At 42.6% G+C, this 23,116-nt stretch overlaps 1 protein-coding gene across 1 annotated transcript in view; it reads right to left on the bottom strand.

Moving 5' to 3' along the window:
• LOC110490020 (kinesin-1 heavy chain) overlaps positions 1 to 23,116 on the bottom strand; it is a 47,222-nt gene that overhangs the window by 3,332 nt on the left and 20,774 nt on the right. Inside the window, exons 2-23 of the mRNA XM_021563100.2 lie at positions 21,803 to 21,890; positions 21,633 to 21,706; positions 21,267 to 21,371; positions 21,025 to 21,073; positions 19,128 to 19,183; positions 17,231 to 17,318; positions 16,583 to 16,707; positions 14,087 to 14,191; positions 13,505 to 13,650; positions 12,516 to 12,664; positions 11,969 to 12,159; positions 11,483 to 11,551; positions 3,887 to 4,093; positions 3,424 to 3,567; positions 2,978 to 3,166; positions 2,642 to 2,759; positions 2,354 to 2,409; positions 1,966 to 2,075; positions 1,706 to 1,807; positions 1,375 to 1,507; positions 734 to 838; positions 227 to 443 (exon numbers count right to left, since the gene is read on the bottom strand). Of these exons, the coding sequence (XP_021418775.1) occupies positions 227 to 443; positions 734 to 838; positions 1,375 to 1,507; positions 1,706 to 1,807; positions 1,966 to 2,075; positions 2,354 to 2,409; positions 2,642 to 2,759; positions 2,978 to 3,166; positions 3,424 to 3,567; positions 3,887 to 4,093; positions 11,483 to 11,551; positions 11,969 to 12,159; positions 12,516 to 12,664; positions 13,505 to 13,650; positions 14,087 to 14,191; positions 16,583 to 16,707; positions 17,231 to 17,318; positions 19,128 to 19,183; positions 21,025 to 21,073; positions 21,267 to 21,371; positions 21,633 to 21,706; positions 21,803 to 21,890 (2,626 nt within the window). The remainder of the gene's footprint in view (positions 1 to 226; positions 444 to 733; positions 839 to 1,374; positions 1,508 to 1,705; positions 1,808 to 1,965; positions 2,076 to 2,353; positions 2,410 to 2,641; positions 2,760 to 2,977; positions 3,167 to 3,423; positions 3,568 to 3,886; positions 4,094 to 11,482; positions 11,552 to 11,968; positions 12,160 to 12,515; positions 12,665 to 13,504; positions 13,651 to 14,086; positions 14,192 to 16,582; positions 16,708 to 17,230; positions 17,319 to 19,127; positions 19,184 to 21,024; positions 21,074 to 21,266; positions 21,372 to 21,632; positions 21,707 to 21,802; positions 21,891 to 23,116) is intronic.

Genomic DNA, 23,116 nt, shown 5'->3' with positions numbered 1-23,116 from the left:
GTAACTATGCACACATATGCAGGCATAGAGATACAATCACACGCATGAATTCACACACACTATATATACACAAAAGTATGTGGACACCACTTCAAATTAGTGTATTTCACCGTAAATAGCAAAATACACTAATTTGAATGGTTGGCCACATACTTTTGTATATATAGTTGTGTGTGTGCGAATTCATGTGTGTGATTTTATGCATGCATATGTGTATGTTCCTCACCGATCTGAGCAGAGTGGCCCCTCCTGGCCATGTTCTTGGCCCTAACGGCCTCTTTGATGCGGTCCACCTCCTGCTGGTAGCGTTTGCGGTCGCGTGCGGCGTTCTCTTTGGCCTCCTTCAGGGCCGACTCCAAGGCCTTGACCCGTTCAGCCGTAGCACGCAGACGCTTCTCCAGTTTAGGAAGCTCACAGCGCAGGTCTGCATTATCACGCACCAGCTAGAGGAAGAAGAACAAGAGGAGAGAGAGCCAGATGCCGTAACTAATTCATTCTTTCAGTCACATTAGTGGTCTCTTGTATCTTTTCAATTTGTGAAGAATATTTGTATTGACAGAAGAGTACATGTATCTTGGGAATAATTTGGCATGTCTGTGTCTTCTATTACATTAAAAGGGCTGTGGTCTGTACTGGCTTACTGACTTTAGTAAACCACACCATTCAATCACAGCAGGATACTTCTCTGCCATGGGAGCACTAACAACATATGTATTAAGGTGTGTTTGTTTACCTGTTTGTGGACCTTCGTAAGCTGTTCCAGGTTGTTCTCCAGAAAGGAGATCTTCTGTTTCTGAGCAGCACTGCCCCCTGTATCATCGGAGTCCATCTCAGCGCTCTGCAGAAAACATACATTATTACAGAACATTTACTTTTATTACACTTGTCATTCGCTCTGCATTTACGACACACACAAACACTCAAATTTTCAGTGAAAGGCACCATTAAAGCCAAGTTTGAGTTTTAAATAACCATTGAGAAACAGTAATTAACATACCAAATTGTGCTTTTCACGGACCCATACACTTTCAATGCGGAATTGTGGTATGAAAACAACAAGCGTAGAAGAAAAAAAATCATATTTGTGATGGAACAGAGCTGATAAGAGACGGGGGTATGACTTAAAGGAGAAATCTGCATTTCAAACAATAAAAGCATACCCCGCCACTGTTTTGTTAAAAAGCTAAGGATAGGGCTGGAGAAATGGAACCACTTTCAAATCCATAGACCACGCTATGGATACAAGGACTGACCATGATATCAAAATTATACTTCTAACCATGTGGAGGCTATACTGTGGTTGTTCACTGGGGGGGGGTGCAGCTCTCGCTCTTCAAGTTAAAAGCTTGTAAAAAAGCTAACACTGTGTTGTACCTTCTTGACTCTGGTAGCCAGGTCCTGAACAAACAGTTTTCTGAGGTTGTGGAGAGTCTGGAGCTCCTTAGCCACAGTCTCCTCCAGTCCCTTCAGATCTTGTCTGGCCTGCTCTCTCCTGTCCTGCATCACCCTGTAAAACACACACACACAACCAGATCAGTGATTCTGCATTGCCACATCACAGCTTTTCATATGCTTGCAGACATTGGTGATTAGTTTATTCTAATTTATCCGGGCTAATCATTTAAGAACAAATGATAGTGTGTGAATATAGATTTTGTATGTACGATGGCAACTGGGTAAGGCATCTGGATGGGTGGTTACGTACGTGAGCTCGTGAAGCTTGCGGCTCTTGTCCTGGTCGGTGGATTTGAGTTTCTCGTGCTCCACCCGCAGACGCTCCTGTTCCAGCATGATCTTCTGGTTCAGACTGGAGAGAGAAAGGGACAAATAGAGATAGTGAGACAAAGCCAGCAACTAACTAACAAATAGTTGTTGCATATGTCGTGCGTGTGATGGGCCTCGTGGAATTGTGTGTGTGTCTGCGCATGCATGCGCTGTGTGTGTGTGTGTTATGTGTTCCCATACTCCTGGAGCTCAGTGATGAGTTTCTCCTTGTTGTCCAGCTCATCTCTCAGGCTGCTGATCTGTTTCTGATGGGCCTCACGGTGAGACTGGATCTGATGCTCAACTGCCTCCTAGCAACAAACACATACAACTAGTTACCAACAAATACATTAGAAAGGAGTACCAACACAAAATATGGTATTTTAAGCAGAAACCTTTATAGATGTCAACGTTAACAAAGATATATATTGAGTGTATTTGGCACATACAGGAATCAAACATACAATAATGGATAATATTCTACACAAATATACAAATAATCACCAACAAAAAGTTTATATAATCGAAATTATCGGTTATCAAGATTTGAAAGAATAGCCTGTCTGGAGAAATCCACTGTTGGTCATACCTTGACTTCGGTGGCAGTTTGGACCTCGTTCTCCTTCTCCATAGCCTGAACTTTCTCTGCATGGGGAGAAACATGATATGGGTGTCAGCAACCTTTTCACCAGTAGATGGTGGAAGACTGTTGAAAAGCTAGGTGTCAAATGTGTCCATGGTTTTGTAGAAATAACATATCAAAATACAGATTTCAATAAGGAATTTGTGATGTGCCTTGTTGGGGAAAGGTCTTCAAAGCAAAAGAGGGATGGGATCTTCCTGTTTGGATAGGATAAATAAAATAATTTGTAGTCACCCTGAGCGCTGATCTTGACTAGTTCCTCATTCAAAGAGTCTACGTTCTCCTCCAGCTGTCTTTTCTTCTGCTCCACGTTCTGAAGGTACTCTGTCAGGGACTTGATCTTAGCCTCGTGCTGAGGGGGAATTAAAATGGAGCAATGCATTGAACCAGGGTTGGAGTCGATTCCATCAAGTAGTAAACTGTAATCCGGATCTCAATGTTCCACATTGCTTTTAATTCACTGAATTGAAATAAAAATCGACCAAGAGAAGTGACTACATTTTGATTTGAACGACAGCCACCCCCATGACACCTTCTCTCAAGCCCTCTATCCCAGGTGACAATGCTTACCTGCGAGATGCGTAGCTGACAGGAGGCCAGCTCCTTCTCGTTCTCGTCCATCTTCTCGTTGCTCTCGGCCTGAGTGCTCTCCAGCTGCTTGCTGCGTTTCACCATGGTCTTCACCTCCGACTTCATCTTACTGATGTACAGACGTGCCACCGTGAACTCCTCGTCTATCAGACCACTGCCCTCTTGTTGCTGGAGAAGGTAGGGGGGGGGGGGGGGGGGGGGGTGTAAAGGCACAAATGTAAGACTCATAGCGCAAAAGACATGCATCAGATATACTGTACCCAAAGCATAGTTAAGGATGAAGTTACTAATGTTTGGGATGAGGTTAATTGGTATATACAGTACACGAGCCACAAACTCCCACTCTTCAGGATTCCCCAAAAAGTACCCCAATACTGGGCTTCCCTTCCACGATTGGCTGGCATGGCGAGGAATGATGATGCTACCTTGATGTCATTGCTGCCCACAGCGATGCCGATCTCAGCCAGATCTTTGAGCAGCGATGACATCATCTCAGTGACCCTCTTCTTCTGGTGGTTGGTCATCTCCTTCAGCTTCTGCAGCTCAGAGTCGATGGACACCAGGATACTCTGAGGACGACAACAAAGGACAAGTTCAGTTCCAGACACTTTTGGTTTTCATCCTCCCTTTCTAATCCTGGACTGAATTACACCTGGAACACTAGCTGAGTGAACAGCAAATCAGTGAAAACCAGCAGGCTTTCTTACCTAGTGTCAGAAGTTGGCATACGACATAAGTATATCATAGGATTTCACATTCCTAAAATCTCTTGGTGAGTTTAGATTATGAATGACTTGTTCTCCTCTCGCCAATTTCTGGTTAAAGGTAGAGAGGAAGGAAAGACATTTTTAAAAAGTTAGACCTATTGGAAAATGGCTTCCTTCTCACCGATTTCTGGTTAAGCTCCTCGCTGAGAGCCTCAAACTCCTTAGTCTTGTCCTCCACCTCCTGGCTCTTCTGGTCATAGTTAACAGCCAGCTCCTCCAGGGCCTGTAGCACCTCCTTCACCTCCTCCTTAGACGCCTCATTTTCGGACTGCAGACGGTTCAGCTCTACCTGCAGGTTGTCGTGGTCGCGACGTGATGAGGCCAGCAGCTGGAGAAGGAACACAAATTCAAAGACAGAGCTATGGATACAAGGACTGACCATTCAAGAATATGTATAGTTCTAACAACGTAATTATTCACCTTCACATTGTTTAAAAACAAAATAATAAAAAAAAAACTTAGTTTGGGTTCTGATGGGGTAAGAGTCAAACTAAGCATATATAAATTATATTTTTCAAGATTGAATGGCCATATATCATTACATTTCAATTCCAAAAACGGATGTAGCAACTGCAGATTGCTGCTTTAAAATTAAATGTATCGCAGCTATCCCAGGACACCTCTTCTCTCATCTCCATCTTATCTATGTGAGCTAGCTAGAGCCAAAACCCTTAGTGTTGGCGATGAACCTCATACTAGTCTCTAAGGATCTGAATCACAACGTCACAGTGGATGAGTCCTAAATGGTACCCTATTCCCTAAATAATGCACTACTTCGGACCTATGAGCCCTATGGGCCACAGGAGGTAGGTGGCACCTTAATCAGGGAGGACGGGCTCATGGTAATGGTTGGAGCAGAATGGGTGGAATGATATCAAATACGACAAACAAATGGTTTCCGGACAACTGTGTGATCATGCTCGCCGTAGATGACGTGAGCAAGCCCTTTAAACAGGTCAACCTTCACAAGGCCAGACGAATTACCAGGACGTGTGATCCGAACAAGCGTGGACCAACTGGCAAGTGTGGTCGGTGACATTCTCAACCTCTCCCTGATTGAGTATGTAACACCTATGTTTCAAGCAGATCACCATAGTCTGTGCCCAAGAAAGCGAAGGCAACTTGCTTAAATGATTACCGCCTCGTAGCACTCACGTCGGTAGCCATGAAGTGCTTGAAATGCTGGTCATGACTCACATCAACACCATTATCCCGGAAACCCTAGACTCACTAATTCACATACCGCCCCAACAGATCCACAGATGATGCAATATCAATCACACTCCACACTGCCCTTTCCCACCTGGACAAACACCTTGGTTAGAATGCTGTACATTGACAACAGCTCAGCGTTCAAAACCATAGTGCCCACAAAGCTCATCACTAAGTTAAGGACCCTGGGAGTAAACACATCCCTCTGCAACTGGATCCTGGACTTCCTGATGGGCAGCCCCCAAGTGGTAAGGGTAGGCAACACCACATCTGCCACGCTGACCCTCAACACTGGTGCCCCTTCAAGGGTGTGTGCTCAGTCCACTCCTGTACTCCATGTTCACCCACGACTGCATGGCCAAGCACAACTCCAAAACCATAATCAAGTTTGCTCTCGACAACAGTGGTAGGCCTGATCACCGAAAACGATGAGACCTGGCAGTGTGAGCAAGACAAAGAAGTTGATCGTGGACTACAGGAAAAGGAGGGCCGAACAGGCCCCCATTAATATTGACGGTATGTAGTGGAGCAGGTCGAGAGCTTTAAAGTTCACTGTGTCCAAATCACCAACAAACTATCATGGTCCAAACACATCAAGATAGTTGTGAAAAGGGCAGGCCAAACCTGCTTTTTACTGGAAAATGTGAAGTCCAAGATGGACAAAGGGGGTGCTGTTGGGGCTGTGTTTCTGGACCTAAGGAAGGCTTTTGATACTGTTAACCATGAGATTCTCATCACAAAATTGTCCAAGTTCAACTTTTCCCCTGATGCCTTGAGATGGATGAAATCATACCCTGAAGGCAGAACTCAGTGTGTCAGAGTGAGCAATGAGCTGTCGCCCACTCGTAGCTATGATGTGGGCGTACCCCAAGGGTCAATACTGGGGACCCTCCTGTTCAGCCTGTACATTAATGATCTGCCTTCTGTCTGTACTGGGTCTGAAGTTCAAATGTATGCAGATGATACAGTGATATATGTGCATGCAAAGAGCAAACAAGCTGCACAAGAACTCACTACTGTAATGGTCCAGGTTACAAAGTGGCTCAGTGACTCGTGTTTGCATCTCAATGTGAAAAAAACTGTTTGCATGTTCTTCACAAAGAGGGCAACAGATGCTACTGAGCCAGATGTCTATGTGTCAGGGGAGAAGCTCCAGGTGGTATCCGATTTTAAGTACCTTGGCATCATACTTGATTCCAACCTCTATTTTAAAAAGCATGTGAAAAAGGTAATTCAAATAACCAAATTCAACCTAGCTAATTTCCGATTTATACGAAATTGTTTGACTACAGAGGTAACAAAACTGTACTTAAATCTATGATACTCCCCCACTTAACATACTGCTTGACTAGTTGGACCCAAGCTTGCTGTACAACATTAAAACCTATTCAGTCTGTCTACAAACAGGCTCTCAAAGTGCTTGATAGGAAGCCCAATAGCCATCATCATTGTCACATCCTTAGAAAGCATGAGCTCTTGAGTTGGGAAAATCTTGTGCAATACACCGACGCATGTCTTGTATTCAAGATCCTTAAAGGCCTGGCTCCCCCTCCACTAAATATTTTTGTTAAACAGAAAACCCAGACATATGACAGCAGATCCACAAGGTCTGCCATGAGAGGTGACTGTATAGTTCCCCTAAGGAAAAGCACCTTTAGTAAATCTGCATTCTCTGTGAGAGCTTCCCATGTCTGGAATACACTGCCATCAGACACACATAACTGCACCACATATCACACTTTCACAAAATGCTTGAAGACATGGCTAAAGGTAAATCAGATTTGTGAACATGGTCCCTAGCTGTGTGTTGCCGCTTTCCATGTTGTCTGTTGTCTGTAGCTTGTGAGGTGTGGAAACACTGTTACTTTTATGAATTTTGTCTTGCTGCTTTTTGTTTTATGTTGCTCTGTCTGTATGCTACGTCTTGCTTGTCCTATGTTGCTCTGTCTGTATGCTATGTCTTGCTTGTCCTATGTTGCTATGTCTTGCTTGTTCTATGTTGCTATTGTCTATATTGTAATTGTTTTTAATAACCTGCCCAGGGACTGCGGTTGAAAATTAGCCGGCTGGCTAAAACCGGCACTTTTACTGAAACGTTGATTAATGTGCACTGTCCCTGTAAAAATAAAAATAAACTCAAACTCAAACTCAAACCCTTTCTCCCCCCCAATATTTGGCATGGGTCCTCAGATCCTCAAAAGCGTCTACAGCTGAACCACCGAGGGCATCCTGAACGGTAGTATCACTGCCTGCTATGGCAACTGCTCGGCATGAGACCAAAATGCACTATAAAGGGTAATGCGTACTGCGTAGTACATGACTGGGGCCAAGCTTCCTGCCATCCAGGACCAACAGTTGAAGTCGGAAATTTACATACACTTAGGTCATTAAAACTCGTTTTCAACCACTCCACAAATTCCTTGTTAAACTATAGTTTTGCAAGTCGGTTAGGACTTCTACTTTGTGTATGACACGAGTCATTTTTCCAACAATTGTTTACAGACAGATTATTTCACTTATACTTCACTGTATCACAATTCCAGTGTGTCAGAAGTTTACATACAGTAAGTTGACTGTGCCTTTAAACAGCTTTGAAAATTCCAGAAAATGTCATGGCTTTAGAAGCTTCTGATAGGCTAATTGACATCATTTGAGTCAATTGGAGGTGAGCCTGTGGATGTATTTCAAGGCCTACCTTCAAACTCAGTGCCTCTTTGCTTAACATAATGGGAAAATCAAAAGAAAATCAGCCAAGACCTGAGCGGAAAAAAATGGTAGACCTCCACAAGTCTGGTTCATCCTTGGGAGCAATTTCCAAATGCCTGAAGGCACCACGTTCATCTGTACAAACAATATTATGCAAGTATAAACACCATGGGACCACACAGCCATCATACCGCTCAGGAAGGAGACCCGTTCTGTCTCCTAGCGATGAACATACTTTGATGTGAAAAGTGCAAATCAATCCCAGAACAGCAAAGGTGCTGGAGGAAAGAGGTACAAAACTATCTATATCCACAGTAAAACGAGTCCTTCAGTGCCTTGCGAAAGTATTCGGCCCCCTTAAGTTAATACTTTGTAGCGCCACCTTTTGCTGCGATTACAGCTGTAAGTCGCTTGTGGTATGTCTCTATCAGTTTTGCACATCGAGAGACTGAATTTTTTTTCCATTCCTCCTTGCAAAACAGCTCGAGCTCAGTGAGGTTGGATGGAGAGCATTTGTGAACAGCATTTTTCAGTTCTTTCCACAGATTCTCTATTGGATTCAGGTCTGGACTTTGACTTGGCAATTCTAACACCTGGATATGTTTATTTTTGAACCATTCCATTGTAGATTTTGCTTTATGTTTTGGATCATTGTCTTGTTGGAAGACAAATCTCCGTCCCAGTCTCAGGTCTTTTGCAGACTCCATCAGGTTTTCTTCCAGAATGGTCCTGTATTTGGCTCCATCCATCTTCCCATCAATTTTAACCATCTTCCCTGTCCCTGCTGAAGAAAAGCAGGCCCAAACCATGATGCTGCCACCACCATGTTTGACAGTGGGGATGGTGTGTTCAGGGTGATGAGCTGTGTTGCTTTTACGCCAAACATAACGTTTTGCAATGTTGCCAAAAAGTTCAATTTTGGTTTCATCTGACCAGAGCACCTTCTTCCACATGTTTGGTGTGTCTCCCAGGTGGCTTGTGGCAAACTTTAAACGACACTTTTTATGGATATCTTTAAGAAATGGCTTTCTTCTTGCCACTCTTCCATAAAGGCCAGATTTGTGCAATATACGACTGATTGTTGTCCTATGGACAGAGTCTCCCACCTCAGCTGTAGATCTCTGCAGTTCATCCAGAGTGATCATCGGCCTCTTGGCTGCATCTCTGATCAGTCTTCTCCTTGTATGAGCTGAAAGTTCAGAGGGAAGGCCAGGTCTTGGTAGATTTGCAGTGGTCTGATACTCCTTCCATTTCAATATTATCGCTTGCACAGTGCTCCTTGGGATGTTTAAAGCTTGGGAAATCTTTTTGTATCCAAATCCGGCTTTAAACTTCTTCACAACAGTATCTCGGACCTGCCTGGTGTGTTCCTTGTTCTTCATGATGCTCTCTGCGCTTTTAACGGACCTCTGAGACTATCACAGTGCAGGTGCATTTATACGGAGACTTGATTACACACAGGTGGATTGTATTTATCATCATTAGTCATTTCGATCATTCAGAGATCCTCACTGAACTTCTGGAGAGAGTTTGCTGCACTGAAAGTAAAGGGGCTGAATAATTTTGCACGCCCAATTTTTCAGTTTTTGATTTGTTAAAAAAGTTTGAAATATCCAATAAATGTCGTTCCACTTCATGATTGTGTCCCACTTGCTGTTGATTCTTCAGAAAAAAATACAGTTTTATATCTTTATGTTTGAAACCTGAAATGGTGGCAAAAGGTCGCAAAGTTCAAAGGGGCCAAATACTTTCGCAAGGCACTGTATATCGACATAACCTGAAAAGCTGCTCAGCATGGAAGTAGCCACTGCTCCAAAACCGCCAGACTACGGTTTGCAACTGCACATGGGGATGGAGAAATGTCCTCTGATCTGATGAAACAAAAATAGAACTGTTTGGCCATAATGACCATCGTTATGTTTGGAGGAAAAAGGGGGAGGCTTGAAAGCTGACCACCACCATCCCAACCGTGAAGCATGGGAGTGGCAGCATCATGTTGTGAGGGTGCTTTGCTGCAGGAGGGACTGGTGCACTTCACAAAATAGATGGCATCATGAGGTAGGAAAATTATGTGGATATATCTCATGACATCATGTTAAAGCTTGGTCGCAAATGGGTCCTCCAAATGGACAATGACCCAAAGCATGACAAAATGACTTAAGGACAACAAAGTCAAGGTATTGGAGTGGCCATCACAAAGCCCCGACGTCAATCCTATGGAAAATATGTGGGCAGAACTGAAAAAGCGTGTGTGAGCAAGGAGGCCTACAAACCGGACTCCGTTACACCAGCTCTGTCAGGAGGAATGGGCCAAAATTCACCCAACTTATTGTGGGAAGCTTGTGGAAGGCTACCAGAAACGTTTGACCCAAATTACACAATTTAAAGGCAATGCTACCAAATACTAATTGAGTGTATGTAAACTTCTGACCCACTGGGAATTTGATGAAAGAAATAAAAGCTGAAATATATCACTATATTATTATTCTGACAATTCACATTCTTAAAATAAAGTGGTGATCCTAACTGACCTAAAATTGGACCTTTTTACAAGGATTAAATGTCAGGAATAGTGAAAAACTGAGTTTAAGTGTATTTGGCTAAGCTGTATGTAAACTTCCGACTTCAACTGTATATACTAGGGAGTGTCAGAGGAAGGCCCCAAAAAAATTGTCTTAGACTCCAGTCACCCAAGTCATAGACCGTTCTCTCTGCTACCGCACGGCAAGCTGTGCCGGAGCACCAAGTCTAGGTCCAAAAGGCTCCTTAACAGCTTCTACACCCAAGCCATAAGACTGCTGAACAATTAATAATACCTTTACTAACACATTGAATTTGTACTGGTATATAACCTTATTATTATTTTATTTTGTAATTTTTTATAACATTGTTTACTTTAGTTTACTTAGTAAATATTTAAACTTTATTTATTGAAGTGCATTCTTGGTTAAGGGCTTGTAAAGTAAGCATTTCACTGCAAGGTCTACACCTGTTGTGTTCGGCGCATGTTACAAATAACATTTGATTTGTTTGAGTCCATTTGTTCTGGCCATTAATATGAGCCATCCTTCCCTCAGCAGCCTCCTGTGCTATGGGGCCTGGTCAAAAGTAGTGCACTGTAAAGGGAATAGGGTGCCATTTGGGAAACAGTCACTATCTGATTTAAATCTGTACCTTTGAAGAAGAGAACTACAGGCTGACCAACTTACCACAGCCTCTCTTTAGTCTGATGAGGAAGTTAATTAAACTTTCACCAGTGTAAAACTAAAGTGGGCGCATCAGGTCAGGGTTACAGGAAAATCAGTAGTATGTAAATAATATGTGAACATAATCAAATATCCCCACTTTGCCTAAGTAATTGATTGATACGGTTTCTTCTCTGGCTTTGTAAAAGCCTAATGAGGGGGGAAAGGTGAAGCTCTCGCTTGTTAAAAGCTAACCTGCGATTGTGTTCAGTAGGGAGAAAACTTTTGAAACAGGTAGGTGGGAGGTACTTTCAATAGCAGAACATTATGCTATTTTGTGCGCTACTGAACAAGACCCACACCTGTTATTAATTCCCTACTCAGAATATTCATCTGTAATTAAAATCCAGCCTACCGAAAGCTGAGATGAGTGTTAGATTCTACCCAGGCTGAGTGGTGCCTCTTTAATCCTGCTGTGTCCGGGCTAACCGTCAGCTAACAGTCTGACCCCTTAGACGGGCCTGTAGAGGCAGACTAATGGCATTGTTAACAGAGCAGGAGGGCTGGAGGAACGCGGCGTGCGTATATGCGTTTGTGGTAGCAAAGGGTCTCACCTCTTCCTGGTCTAGCATCTGCTGCTTTAGTTTCTCTGCCAGCTGGCTCTGCTGGTTGATCTCATCATCCTGATGGAGAGAAGAGAGAGAGAGGGGGAGGGGGTGTGTTAATACCAAAGTGTTCTCGTCTCAAATCATCAGCAAAACATATTTTAAAGGTAGACTCAGCATTATGGCGTTGCCACGAGCAGGACCACAGATATTACAACGAGCACGATGCAAGACTTCACTCTCACACAGAGTATCTGCGCATGTGCACAGGTTCGCTTATCGCTGCTACAACGTGGTAGCTACGGGAACAAAACAGCAGACAAGTAGAGCCTTGCACTTCAACGCTCTTAGTTGCTGCGGAAATTGTGCATCTACGTCATCGCACTGAATCTACCTTTAAATGACTACCTCATGGAAATCTTTCTGGCACCTCAGTGTACAAGGTCACTGTCTAGATCGAATCTAGCAAGTTGCCATGTGGCTCTGCTACCTCACCTTATCATCCAGCTGCTTGTAGAGTTTAGACAGCTCAGCCTCACACTTCTCCTTCTCTGCGTCGGTCAGTTTAACCCCTGGAATGTTGGGTGAGGGGGCCATCTTCTCATTGTTCACCACGTTGTCTAGAGCCTGGACCTCAGCGTTAGCCTTCTCCTTGTCAAACTGCTCCTCCACCGGCACACTCTCACCTATAGGGGCAGCACAGAGGGAGGGAAAGAGGAAGGGAGGGAGCCATGGAGAGAAGGATGGAGACAGACAGGGTTAGAAACAAAAGTAAACTTCTGTGTTATCTACGTAACATGTAGACTATTTCCTGGTTTGTCGTCATTAGTGCACACCGTAGCAAACTATTTTGCAACGGAAGCAGTTTACTCTAAACACGGTTTACATTGCAAAACTTTTGCTACGGTGTGCAGTACACTAATTAATTACAACCCTGTTCAATCCTAAAATAAGGACATGAGCGTGATTCATGGAATTATCAGTAATCTTTGAACACTAACTAAATATCGATTTATGGTTTCCATATTTTTTTCTCTCATACCATTTCTCCAGCGGTTGAGTTCGTTCTCCAGCCAGGTGACGGTGCCCCTCAGGGTTGTGTTCTTCGCCTTCTCTCTTTCATACTTTTTCTTCCACTGTTCTGCTGTCAGCTCCACATTCAGACACACTGTGTTCTTAATGGTCTTAGCTCTGTCACACACATACACAACAGTTAACTTTCTGATGTCACAAAAAAAAGTGTCACCTTTGAGAGTGGGTGTGGCACTGACAACCACCCATAAAGCGGATTAGCTGACATCAAGAAAACAATACGTGCAATTCAAATGGGGCAGAAGTCCGTGTGTTATGATTCTGGATGGCCAGAAAGCTAGCAACAATGACAAGAAGCTGCCATGTGGGGAATTGTAGGTGGCTTGTTTCAGCTAGTTTTGTCTTGTTCTTGAAACCATTTCTGATGTTATATCTACTCTAATATGGCAAAAATTCACTGTAATTATGTATTTGAGAGACAAGTGCTCATTATGCCAATGTATTTATGTTTTCAATAAAAACTGTGGACAAAATTGTTAATATTTCAACAATCCAAGCCAACCCCATCTGTTTTACCCCATAGTTGCACACGCATCGGTTTTGTTGCCAAAACAACCAACCCTCCTATAAAGCATAAACTGTGTAGACTGTAGCATATTCTGACCATAACAGCCATTCCTAACAATGTACCAACATTCAATCGCCATTTACAAAACTTACAACCCAATGGTGGTTCTTGGTCATATACAGCAGTGGTTCTCAATTTGGGGTTACTAGTACCCCTGGGGGTATGAGGACTATTCGAAAAGGATTATTGGGAAGATGAATAAAATGTTGGCTAAACATAGGTCTAGTAGTTGCAATCGGTTAAGGGGTACATAGCTAAAGGTGATTGGGGATCCCGGGTTGAGAAAACCCACTAATATATAGTTAAGTACAGGGGCTGAGACTGGTTGTGGGTCGTTTACAGTCCAGGGGCTGAGAGTATCCTGTACGTACCGCTGGCCGAACATCAGTGTGGACTTTGTCTCAGCTTCGTTGTAGGCGGAGGGCGAGGCACAGATGACCATGGTGGTCCTACAGTTACCACCCAGAGAGTCCTGCAGGATACGGGTCATCTTACTGTCTCTGTAAGGGACATAGGTCTGGAGAAAGGAGGGGAGAGGGACTTGAGCTTCAATCTAAAAACACTCACCACTTTGTTCCGGAGAATAATACTGAAAACCTGGGCTGAACTCTGTAATACAAGAGTAAATTGTACCGTGCACAGGTACTGAAAACCTAGATTACAAGTGTTTAGACATATGCGTGTATGACTTGTGTATGAGACACTCCTTTGATTCCTCCCATATTTCATCATTCGTTCCTAACTTGAAAATATCCTCATTAGAAAAATATGCTGATATTCTCCCTTCTGTTAGAACAGCTGTTTGTTGACACTGCGTCACAAATGACACCCTATAGTGTACTACTTTTGACCAGAGTTTGGTTAAGAAGAAGTTGACTATTTAGGGAATAGGGTGTCATTTACAGTCATTCTCCCCAGCCCAGAGGGAGCAGAGTGGTATTATGTTATCTCACCGAGCCTTCGGCAAGGGCAGAGATGACGTTGCCCAGCGCAGACAGGGATTTGTTGATGTTTTTAGCTTCTTCCAGCACCGCTCCCTCAGCTCCAGTTTTACCCACCTAGACACACAATTTTTAAGAGATCACAATCCAACACACAAGCCCTCATGACAACACTGGTACAAGACTATCACAGGGCATTACATCACCCAAAATTCTAAGAAACAGCATCTGTCCCAAATGGCACCCTATTCTTGATTTAGTGCACTATTCTTATGAAAAGTAGTGCATTATATAGGAAAAAGGGAGCCATTTGGTTGGGTTCCATATCTAACTCAGAAATTTTAAAGATACAGAACACTACAAATATTGATATTAATTTGAAACAAAAACAGATAACGAAAAAGGGAAACGAAGCATGTGAAAGGCTTTGCTTGAGTTTAGTGCCATCCTTTGGATTATGATCAGATTACTGCTGTTGTCGTGGGAGTAAGGAGTAACAACATATATGTGCTAAATAGGGTTGAATGGCGGGAACCCAGTTATCGATATTTACCGCCCAAAACACTTTTCCGGGACAAATAACTGCGAGACACCAGTAAATAATAAATGTATATAAACTGTATATATCTGTATATTACTGTATATAAAACAGCATGACGTGAAATGGAACTTAAATGATATGCTATGACTAAATCTTGCTTCTCTGCAGTCTTCTCTCTGCATGATCAATAATCAACGCTCATGTGGGGAGTTTCTCCCATTCTTCTCTGCAGTTCCTCTAAAGCTCTGTCAGGTTGGATGGGGAGCGTCGCTGCACAGCCATTTTCAAGTCTCTCCAGAGCTGTTTGATGGGTTTCAAGTCCAGGACCTGGCTGGGCCACTCAATGACATTCAGAGACATTTCCCGAAGCTACTCCTGCATTATCTTGGCTGTGTGCTTAGGGTTGTTGTCTCTGTACTTTGCTCTGTTCATCTTTCCTTCGATCCTGACTAGTCATCCAGTCCCTTCCACTGAAAAACATCCCCACAGCATGATGCTGCCACCACGCTTCTCCAGATGTGACGCTTGGTATTCAGGCCAAAGAGTTCAATCTTTGTTTCATCAGACCAGAGAATCTTGTTTCTTATGGTCTGAGAGTCCTTTATTGCCTTTTGGCAAACTCCAAGCAGGCTGTCATGTGCCTTTTACTGAGGAGTGTATTCCGTCTAGACACTATACCATAAAGCCATGATTGGTAGAGTGCTGCAGAGACGGTTCTCTTTCTGGAAGTTTATCCCATCTCCACAGAGGAATTCTGGAGCTCTGTCAGAGTGACCATCGGGTTCTTGGTCACCTCCCTGACCAAGGCCCTTCTCCCCGATTGCTCAGTTTGGCCAGGCGGCCAGCTCTATGAAGAGTCTTGATGGTTCCAAACATAGTCCATTTAAGAACAATGGAAGCCACTGTTCTTGGGGACCTTCAACGCTGCAGAAGTGTGTTGGTACCCTTCCCTAGATCTGTGCCTCCTGTCTCAGCGCTCTAGGAACAATTCCTTCAACCTCATGGCTTGGTTTTTGCTCTGACATGCACTGTCAACTGTGGAACCTTAAATATACACACACACACAGGTGTGCGCCTTTCCAAATCCTGTCCAATCAATTGAATTTACCACAGGTGGTCTCCAATCAAGTTGTAGAAACATCAAGAATGATCAATGGAAACAGGATGCACCAGAGATCAATTTCGAGTGTCATAGCAAAGGGTCTGAATACTTATATAAAGGTATTTCATTTTTCATTCAGTATAAATTTACACAAAAATTTTTTTTTCGCTTTGTCATTATGGGGTAGTGTGTAGATTGATGAGGGAAAAAACAATTTATTCAATTTTAGAATAAGGCTGTAAAGTAAGAAAATGTGGATAAAGTCAAGGGGTCTGAATACTTTCCAAACTCTCCGATTTTGGCGGGAAAAAACAGGAGTAAAACTACTTATTTTCAAGATGGAACATTTGTAAAATAACGGGAAAATATTCAACCCTCATGCTAAAGATGTGGCAAAAGTAGCCGTTTCCGAGCCAGAACTGCTCATAGGACAGGATCTGATCTCCTATTTCTGTACTTTGAGGCAGGCAGCTTGAGATACTAGCTAGTTGTGGCAGACTAGCTAGTTATGACCAAATGTTCAGATCAATAGCTGCCTGCTAGGCCATATCTACAGTAGGAGAAAGCAGGCATTGTGCAAAAGTGAATGTGTTGAACTTGAACACCAAGATGGAGACAAAGGGAGGAACCAGAGGAAAAGTATACAGGAAGAAAAGGCTTATGCTCCATCCCCATTTTCCACAAGTGTGCACCTGCACTCTCCTCGTCATGCATTTAAAAGGATTGGTATAAGCACTGGCTGGACTGAGTTACCACCATTGTAAAAATCCATGCCCGAATTGGGCAATTGCACACTTCTGGAAAATAGTGAATGATCAAAACGCAGACACAGAAAGGCACAGAGAAAGAAAGGATGGAGACATACTTTTTCACTACCGGCCAGATCGACAAGGTAGAGCTTGCCGCTGAGTTTCTGCTCTGTAGCAGTGTTCTCCTGCTTCACGTTGATCTGGAAGATACTGTGACTTCTGGAGCTGTGCTCATTCATGTCTATAAAACACACATACGTTAACACAATATAACAAATAAATTGCTAACAGAAACAAAGAACTTGATGGCCATGATTCTGTGAGGAATCTAATGAATTAATGTGCATTTATAAAAGTCTACATTAAGAACATATTTGATTGCTAGCATCATTGTCATAATCTTTCACTTTCAGTTGAAAGGACTGCTCAGTAATGTTTTATTTTCTAGAGAAAACTAGCTTAGTACAAGTATTACTGTGTATATTAACTTGTGTCTACAGATTTTCATGATTCTGGTCAGGAAAACGCCTGGTCCTAATTATGTAACGGCTGTGTAATTGCATCCTAAATGGCACCCTGTTCACTAAATAGTGGATTACTGATGACCACACGCCTATGGACCTTGGTCAAAAATAGTCACTATAAAGAGAAAAAGGTGTCATTTAGGACGTGGCTTGGTAGATCAGGAGATGCAGGCTAAGGATCATAATGAACCCATGAGTAGCAGGCGGGACTGAAACGGTCCCAGTGTTGGACTGACTCACTTGTGACGGCCACGTGTCGGTTGGATTTGCCCTCGTCAATAGTATCCATGACCTCCTCGGGGCTGCAAACAAAGCGCTCGGTACACCCCTGGGGACACAAGGAACCAAGGAACCACTGTGATTTAACATGGTAGACAAAGAGACGATTATGATGAAAAACTTAGATAACATTGACATTAAAGTTGCGGATAATCAGGAAGTTATATCGGTATTGTAAAGTGCTTTGACTTTCTCCAACCCACAAATAGGATGCATCCGAAGTAGTACTATTTCCTATATAAAGTGCACTACTTTTGACCAGCGTCCACAAATCCAGAAGTAGTGCACGACAAAGGGAATAGGGTATCATTTAAGACGCACACATCTACAGATGTCTTACCATTTCATCCACCTGACCAACCAACCGTTTCATGGATCCATCTATGGTACCATTTACCAGTGCATTCGGAAAGTATTCAGACCCCTTGACTTTTTCCACATTAGGTTACAGCCTTATTCTTTTCTTTTTTTTCACCTTTAATTAACCAGGTAGGCTAGTTGAGAACAAGTTCTGATTGGCAACTGGCCAAGATAAAGCATAGCAGTGTGAACAGACAACACAGAGTTACACATGGAGTAAACAATTAACAAGCCAATAACACAGTAGAAAAAAGTCTATATACATTGTGTGCAAAAGGCATGAGGAGATAGGCGAATAATTACAATTTTGCAGATTAACACTGGAGTGATAAATTATCAGATGGTCATGTACAGGTAGAGATATTGGTGTGCAAAAGAGCAGAAAAGTAAATAAATATAAACAGTACGGGGAAGAGGTAGGTAAAATTGGGTGGGCTATTTACCGATAGACTATATACAGCTGCAGCGATCGGTTAGCTGCTCAGATAGCAGATGTTTGAAGTTGGTGAGGGAGATAAAAGTCTCCAACTTCAGCGATTTTTGCAATTCGTTCCAGTCACAGGCAGCAGAGAACTGGAACGAAAGGCGGCCAAATGAGGTGTTGGCTTTAGGGATGATCAGTGAGATACACCTGCTGGAGCGCGTGCTACGGGTGGGTGTTGCCATCGTGACCAGTGAACTGAGATAAGGCGGAGCTTTACCTAGCATGGACTTGTAGACGACCTGGAGCCAGTGGGTCTGGCGACGAATATGTAGCGAGGGCCAGCCGACTAGAGCATACAGGTCGCAGTGGTGGGTGGTATAAGGTGCTTTAGTAACAAAACGGATGGCACTGTGATAAACTGCATCCAGTTTGCTGAGTAGTGTTGGAAGCTATTTTGTAGATGACATCGCCGAAGTCGAGGATCGGTAGGATAGTCCGTTTTACTAGGGTAAGTTTGGCGGCGTGAGTGAAGGAGGCTTTGTTGCGGAATAGAAAGCCGACTCTAGATTAGATTTTAGATTGGAGATGTTTGATATGAGTCTGGAAGGAGAGTTTACAGTCTAGCCAGACACCTAGGTACTTATAGGTGTCCACATATTCTAGGTCGGAACCATCCAGGAACCATCCAGCAACGCTGCACATCCAACCTGACAGAGCCTGAGAGGATCTGCAGAGAAGAATGGGAGAAACTCCCCAAATACAGGTGTGCCAAGCTTGTAGCATCATACCCAAGAAGACTCGAGGCAGGTAAATCGCTGCCAAATGTGCTTGAACAAAGTACTAAGCAAAGGGTCTGAAAACTTATGTCAATGTACAAAAAAATCTAAATACCTGTTGTTTTTGCTCTGTCATTATGGATAGTGTGGGAGTAGATTGATGAGGGAACAAAACAATTTAATCCATTTTAGAATAAGGCTGTAACGTAACAAAATGAGGAAAAAGTCAGGTGTCTGAATATTTTCCGAATGCATTGTTGATGTGTTTGGTTCACTTGACCATAAATAAGAGACTTACCTTGACATAGGGCACCCTGTTTTTATCCTCATGTACAGACAGGTTGTTCTTTGTTACTGCAGAGGGGGGAAAAACACATTTTATTATTATTACATTACTTATGATGTTGATCACAATATTAACAAGGAATCGTCAACAGGCAGGTTAAAAGCACAAAGCAGCCACCAGCATTTAAAAGCACAAAGCAGCCACTAAATATTTTATTATTTTCATCTGAATGCTGCAGGTTATAAGTACACTGTCTAGACAGAAACAACTCAATTGAAGTACAGTTGAAGTCGTAAGTTGACAAACTGAGGTTAAAAGTATTTGGCTAAGGTGTATCACAATTCCTGACATTTAATCCTAGTAAAAAATTCCCTGTTTTAGGTCAGTTAGGATCACTACATTATTTTAAGAATGTGAAATGTCGGAATAATAGAGAGAATTATTTATTTCAGCTTTTATTTATTTCATCACATTCCCAGTTGGGCAGAAGTTTACATACACTCAATTAGTATTTGGTAGCATTGCCTTTAAATTGTTTAAATTGCTTGGGTCAAACATTTTCCTTCCACAAGCTTCCCACAATAAGTTGGGTGAATTTTGGCTCATTCTTCCTGACAGAGCTGGTGTAACCGAGTCAGGTTTGTAAGGCCTCCTTGCTCTAACACAGTTAATCAGTTCTGCCCACAAATTTTCTATAGGATTGACATCAGGGCTTTGTGATGGCCACTCCAATAGCTTGACTTTGTTGTCCTTATTAAGCCATTTTGCCACAACTTTGGAAGTATGCTTGGATCACTGTCCATTTGGAAGACCCATTTGCGACCAAGCTTTAACTTCCTGACTGATGTCGTTTCAATATATCCACATCATTTTCCTGCCTCATGATGCCATCTATTTTGTGAAGTGCACCAGTCCCTCCTGCAGCAAAGCACCCACACAACATGCTGCCACCCCCATGCTTTACAGTTGGGATGGTGTTCTTCGGCTTGCAAGCTTCCCCCTTCTTCCTCCAAACATAATGGTCATTAGGGCCAAACAGTTCTATTTGTTTCATCAGACCAGAGGACATTTCTCCAAAAAGTCCTTTGCTGTTGTTCTGGGATTGATTTGCACTTTTTGCACCAAAGTACATTCATCTCTAGGAGACAGAACGCGGTGTTAAAACCTGCATACTTTTGTTTGTACAGATTAACCTGGTACCTTCAGGCGTTTGGAAATTGCTCCCAAGGATAAACCAGACTTGGAGGTCTACCATTTTTTTCCGCTCAGGTCTTAGCTGATTTCTTTTGATTTTCCCATGATGTCAAGCAAAGAGGCACTGAGTTTGAAGGTAGGCCTTGAAATACATCCACAGGTACACCTCCAATTCACTCAAATTATGTCAATTAGCTTATCAGAAGCTTCTTAAGCCATGAGATCATTTTCTGGAATTTTCAAAGCTGTTTAAAAGGCACAGTCAACTTAGTGTATGTAAACTTCTGACCCACTGGAATTGTGAAAGTGAAATAATCTGTAAACAATTGTTGGAAAAATTACTTGTGTCATGCACAAAGTAGATGTCCTAACCCACTTGTCAAAACTATAGTTTGTTAACAAGAAATGTATGGTGTGGTTGAAAAACAAGTTTTAATGACTCCAACATAAGCGTATGCAAACTTCCGACTTCAACTGCATGCATGTATGTATGTATGTATCTATGTGTGTGAGGGGGAGTGATTACCCAACAGACGATGTCTGCGTCCCAAATGGCACCCTATTCCCTATACAGTGCACACATTTTCACCAGAGCCCTACCCGTCCTGGTGAAAAGTAATGGACTATATGAAATAGAGCGCCATTTGGGACACACGCTAAATCTCGAGAATGGTCAAATGAGGACGCTTGCTGTGTCGTAACATACAGTACGTACCATCCAGTAGGTCCTTGATCCTGTCCAGGTAAATTTCAAAATATGAAACCTGCAACAGAGAGTCCTCGGATTAGAAACAACCTAGCTGGGCAGTGTTTTTAATTCGGATTATGTAGCTGATGTGGAATAGCTAGCTAGTTAGTAGATTCACAGGGCGCGTTCTGTCTTGAGGTACATTTTTCCCCTTTTTATTTGGCAACCGAATCACTTGAGGCCAACTGTGTGGTTGAAGTGCTCCATACCTTGATATGGAACTCCAAGTTCTCGTCCATTGAGTAGATGTAGTTGAAGATGTCCTGGACTATTCTGGGGATGATCCCCATACCATCCGGGTCATGGAGGCTACCCTTTACAGGACAAAGACATATTCCGTCAAACATAGAACAGTTGACAACAGGGTTGGGGTCAAAATGTTATTTAAATTCCAATTCAATGCAGGAAGTAACCTGAAATTCCAATTTTACTCAACTTTCTTTGAGAGCATTTAAGGAATTTAATTTTACTTTGTTCATTGACAATTTAAATGGAATTGACCCCAATCCCAGTTAAAATCATTTGACCATTAAGATAGAAGCATGTATAATTTTATAGGCCTCGCTCTGCCTCACCTCCATGGTGTGTGTTTTTCCAGACGATGTCTGCCCAAAGGCAAATATAGTCCCGTTGTAGCCCTCAAGGACATCTGTGTATGTAGCAAAAGACATTGAGAACTTAAAAACAATTACTTTAAAACTGCCTAGAAGGTTTGCACTGGTAGGATAGTGCCACAGGATAGTACCTTTAACAATCTTTTGAGCAGAGGCTTTGTACATCTGCTCCTGTGTCGTATTGGACCCGAACACTCGGTCAAACATGAACGGTTTACCCTGTAAGACGAGAGGGAAAGTCAAAATCAGCAACAAAGAACACTTAGGCCTCTCAAGAACAACAAGGTGATTAGGAAAAGTATCCAAAACAGAATTACTGTAACTTGCACTAATGTTGACATTTACTTAGGGCTGAGTAGTATACTGTATTTTACTATAACACACACAGGTATTGATGCAAGGACCGGTTTGTGTTTCTATATGACCTTTAATAACAGTTTTAAGACTGACCACATTAAGTCAACTGGTCAATTGTTTGGTCGTTTTTTTTTTTACTTGAATAGTGGCAAATATATATTTTTTAGTGTTATTGCACACGAGACACCCGTCTGTCTGATTCATGCCAGTGAGTGAACTATTCCATTGCGGAGACGGCACACCAGTAGTACATTACCGTTTCTTTCTGATTGTTTTAACTTACCATCACTGTGGCACGTCTCAAAGTAATTTATTTCTTCACCTCATACAGCAAGTAAACAAAAGTCTGTTTTTATATCCATTGACAATTGAAAAAATTGTTGCAGCGCTCTACCTATCAATAACCACTCAGCATGAGAGGGGGGGGGGGGGGGGGGGGGGGGGGTGTAATGCTCTATTCCGGTGGAAACAGCATAAAAAAAGGCCTACATGATCACTTTTTATCCCTTAGCCTACAGCTGCATCTGTCAGGAGCTCACTGGCACAGGAAACTGAGGGCCCAGAATATCTTATACGTTGTAAGTTTGCTAACATGAGCTTCGGGCCTGACTAAGTTTAAATTGTTGAAATAATGATTCAAGTTCCTCGCAGACAGGCCATGTGTAGCCAATGTAATTTGATATATTCATTTTTTTATTTTTTATTAATCAGGATATTTTCCACATGCTGGCTGCAATGTTTTTATTTGTTGGCTTTATGTAGGCTACTTTTACATATAGGCAATGGCAATACAAGTTTAGAAGTGTCATTTTCATTTAGATAGTATTTTGATTAACCACATGACATTGATTTTGAGAAGATTTGATTATAAATTAAATGACTGTTCCACAAAAATGGATTTGAAAATCAGTAGAAGTGGTACGATAACTTGGCACTCCGAATTGAATAAGTTGCCGAACCCTGGTGTAGCCTATTACCGGCAACTTCAGGAGCATAATGGAAGAACTTGCAAAAGACAGCAGCAAGAGGGGGGGGGGGGGGGGGGGGCATCAGACAAGCTCAGTATTCAAACACCGCGTGTTGATATA

This window comes from Oncorhynchus mykiss, chromosome 15, assembly GCF_013265735.2.
Source record: "Oncorhynchus mykiss isolate Arlee chromosome 15, USDA_OmykA_1.1, whole genome shotgun sequence".
Classification (NCBI taxonomy): Eukaryota; Metazoa; Chordata; class Actinopteri; order Salmoniformes; family Salmonidae; genus Oncorhynchus; species Oncorhynchus mykiss.
This window is presented reverse-complemented; position numbering and strand designations above follow the sequence as displayed.